Source organism: Carlito syrichta, unplaced genomic scaffold (assembly GCF_000164805.1).
Source record: "Carlito syrichta isolate Samal-C Ts95f unplaced genomic scaffold, Tarsius_syrichta-2.0.1 Scaffold316424, whole genome shotgun sequence".
NCBI lineage: Eukaryota > Metazoa > Chordata > Mammalia > Primates > Tarsiidae > Carlito > Carlito syrichta.
In genome coordinates, this window is record NW_007260520.1 from 315,627 (window position 1) to 319,409 (window position 3,783).

At 53.9% G+C, this 3,783-nt stretch overlaps 1 protein-coding gene across 1 annotated transcript in view; it reads left to right on the forward strand.

Annotated features, from left to right (window-relative positions):
- ACP7 (acid phosphatase 7, tartrate resistant (putative)) overlaps positions 1-851 on the forward strand; it is a 15,600-nt gene extending 14,749 nt beyond the window's left edge. Inside the window, exon 12 of the mRNA XM_008074391.1 lies at positions 786-851. Within this exon, the coding sequence (XP_008072582.1) occupies positions 786-851 (66 nt within the window). The remainder of the gene's footprint in view (positions 1-785) is intronic.
- Positions 852-3,783: the final 2,932 nt, after the last annotated feature.

Here is a 3,783-nt window from a genome sequence, read left to right on the forward strand (position 1 = left end):
GCCTCAGCCTTCCAAGTAGCCGGAATTACAGGCATGCGCTACCACACCCGGCTGATTTTCCTTCTTCATTTTTGCCTCTGTAGTTTTAAAATCATCATCATAATGATCATTTATTGATCCCCTGCTGGATACCAGGCACCGGGCTAGACACTCTGTATTTAGAAGCACTTTATGCATCTCACCAATCCCAAAGGGGTGGATCTTCTTTCCATTTTACAGATGAGGGAACTGAGGCTCAGAGAGGAAAGGTGATCTTCCCAGGGTCACACAGCGGGAGGATGACAGAGCTGGGGTCTGATAACTGCCATTGACTGGGTAGCATGCTCTAGGCACAGCCTTCTATTGCACTACCCCATTCTGTTCTCATGGTGACCCCATGTGGGCTGTCCTATTACTGTTCCCACTACCTAGCACATGGACATTATGCCAAGAGTCCAGCACATGCTTAAGGCCACACAGAGAGCAGATATGCTGGATTATAAACGAAGGTTGGCCTGACTCAGATAATAACAGTCTACACCTATACAGGTCTCTCTGTGTGCTAAGCTCCCTTTTAAGCCCTTAACAAATATTATCTCATCTAATTCCCACAACCTCTATGGCGTAGGTACTATTACTATCATCCCCACTTTTCAGATGAGGAAAATTGAGGCTCAGGGGGTCTAGCAATTTGTCCAAGGTGGCACAGCCCATCAGAGGCAGAGATGGGATTCGAACCCAGGCCATCCGGCCCCAGAACCCAGGCTTTCGGCTCTTCCTACCCTCCCTGTTTTTTCCCCTCACAGGATGGGAAGATTGTGGATGACTTCTGGGTGGTGAGACCCCTGTTTGGCCGGAGGATGTACCTCTAGGGTTGGGGACAACTCTTATCAAGAACTCTAGGCCTTGCGGCCTTTGCTGATGTGACCAGATACTGCCCAGGCCTGGGCGGGAGTCAAGCGGGCCTGGACTCCCCCGCCCTCGAGAGGCCCCATGCTGGGCGGATGCAGCCTTGCTGGAGCTGGGCCAGCTCTCCCCTCCTGGAGAGGTGGGAGCCTTGGCTGGTTGTGAAGGGAGGCCAGGTGTACAGGCACAAGATGACATTGGGCGGGTCTGCTGGCACAGCCCCGCCCTGCTGCATAGCACTGACCAGGCGGGGCGCCCGCAGGGCCTCGGGAATAAAGAGGGTCACAGCCATGGCCCAGTGGACTCTGCCCTTCTGCTGGGGCGCCCGGGGCCACCACCTCTCTCGCCTACCCGTGGAGGGACCTCCCCAGCCTCAAGCCAGCGAGGTGGGCACGACCGTCATGATGCCATGCACCAGCAGGTGGCGGCGAGGGCTTCGTCTTCTGGCCCTCAGAGTCTGTCTGAAGCACGGCTCTTGAGTGCTACCCAAACATCCCTTTGTGCCTCAGTTTCCCAGCCTGGCACTGTCTTATCTGGGAATAGAGGAAGCGTCAGCCTCGAGAGCTCCCAGACTTGCCAGGTTCTGGCCTCTTTCCTTCCTCTCTTTCTTCCTCTCCTTCCCTTCTTCCTTTATTTATTGAACCATTATTTATTGAGCATCTGCTAGGTTCTCAGCCCTGGGGAGACAGCTGTGAACCAGACAGAGATCTCTGCCCTCACAGAGCTGATGTTCTCACCAGGGAGTCAGACAGTAAGCATGACAAATAAGTGGGTTAACTAGCAATAAGTGCTCAGAAAAGGCAGGGGCAGAGGGAGTAATTGCAACCCTCACCAAGATGTGGAGACCTCATTGGGACTTCACTGAGAGGATGACATCTGATCTAAAGGAGGTGAGGAAGGAACCAGGTGGGCAAATGTCTGGGGGAAGAGCATCCCAGGCAGAGGAACAGCCAGTGCAAAGGCGCTGAGGCAAATGTGCCTACCTGTCAGAGTATCCGCAAGGAGGCCGATGTGGCTGGATCAGAGACAGTAAGAGAGAGGTAGGGATCGAAGACAGGGAGGTGATGGGGACAGATTGTGCGGGTCCTTGTGGGCCATGGTGAGACTTCAGATGGCGCCACGGAAGGGCTCCGAGCTGGTGAGGGATGTGGTCTGACTCCAGGAGTCTCACAGACAAAGGCTGGGCTCCAGGCCCAGGACTGAGGGCTGCCCCTGGGAAGCCTGTGGGTTCCCAGCCGTGCAGGGCGACCACTTGTCGATTGCTTAGTCCTGCTATGCAGTCTCTGCCTCCGACTCCTCACTCGGCCCCAGGCACACCGGTTTGCCTTGCAGGTTCTGGAACACACTGGGCTCTCTCACATGGTGGGGTCTGGACACTGACTGTGGCCTCCCCAGCTCATCCATGTCTGGCACCGTCTCAGCCTCAGTGTCCCCTCCTCGGAAGCCTTCCTTGCTGGCCCCAGAGAGCCGCCCTCACTCCCTGTCTGCCTTCCTGCTACAGTTCCCTCCTTGATTTGTTAACTTGTTCATTGTCTGTCTAGGCTAGGAGGTCTGTGAGGGGGGTGGTGACCATCGTGCTCATTCACAAATCCATTGCTTCTGCCTAACCCTCCTAGTCCCCTTTTCCCACCGAGTTGGGGCCCTGGGCTCCCCCCAATCCCAGTCATGCCCATCCTAGGCCACCACTATCTGCGGTTGGATCTCTCTGATTCCCCCACTGGCCTGCTACCCTTGGGAGGGTAGGGCCCAGGGCTATACCCAGCACTGCCCAGCACAAGACAGATGCTTAATAAATACTTGTTGCCTTAATGAAGGCCACCACATGCCACGCTCTGGCTGGGCAATGCCAGGGACGGCAATGAATCAGCCCCTGTCATCCCTCTGGGAGCTTGCGGGCAGGCGGGGACACACGGTTACCCAACAACAGTGACCAGCAATGAGGGAATGCCATGGAGGGCGGGACTGAGACCGTGAGGTCACACGCCAGAGAGCCACAGGCTAAGCTGGTGCCTCGTGTGAATCTGGCACATTCTGACCCAGGCAGGTGAGGTTGTGGACATGTCAAGAGATGGGGTCCACAGAGGACAAAGTTCTGGCACTGGAACCAGGCAGAAACTAGGTTTCTGCTACTTCCTGTGTGACCATGGGCAAGTTGCCAGCCCCCTCTGAACCTCCGATTTTTCATCTGTAACATAAGAATGATGATAATCCTTTGTGGGTTGCCTTGGGATTAAATGAGAATAAAAGCTTTGGTATCATCCTGGTCTCTTCTTTTTCTCATGCTCTGCCTCCAGTTACAAAGGAGATTCTGTTAGCCTTTAAAATCGATCTAGAAACCAGGCATGATGGCTCACGCCTATAATTCTAGCACTTTGAGAGGCCAAGGTCAGAGGATTGCCTGAGCTCATGGGTTCGAGCCCAGCCTGGGCAACTTGGCGAGACCTCATCTCTACAATAAATTAAAAAATTAGCCAGGCACAGTGGCGTGTGCCTGTAATTCCAGCTACTTGGAAGGCTGAGGCAGAAGGATCCCCTGAGCCCAGCAGTTCGAGGCTGCAGTGGCCGTGAGCAGTGTACCACTGCACTACAACCTGGGCTCCAGAGACTGACTCAGAAAAAAAAATCGATCTAGATAAAGAAAATGTGGTACATATACACGATGGAGTACTACTGTGCAGGCATAAAGAAGGACAAAATTATGGACTTCACAGCAACTTGGATGGATTTAGAGTCCATCATACTCAGTGATCTATCACAGAAACAAAGAACTGAGTACCACAAGTTCTCACTCATAAATGGACCCTGAGCGTTTATCACAATACTATAAGAAAGGAACTGTCAACCGGGCTCGGTGGCTCAGCCTGTAATCCCGCGCCTTTGGGAGGCTGAGGTGAGTGG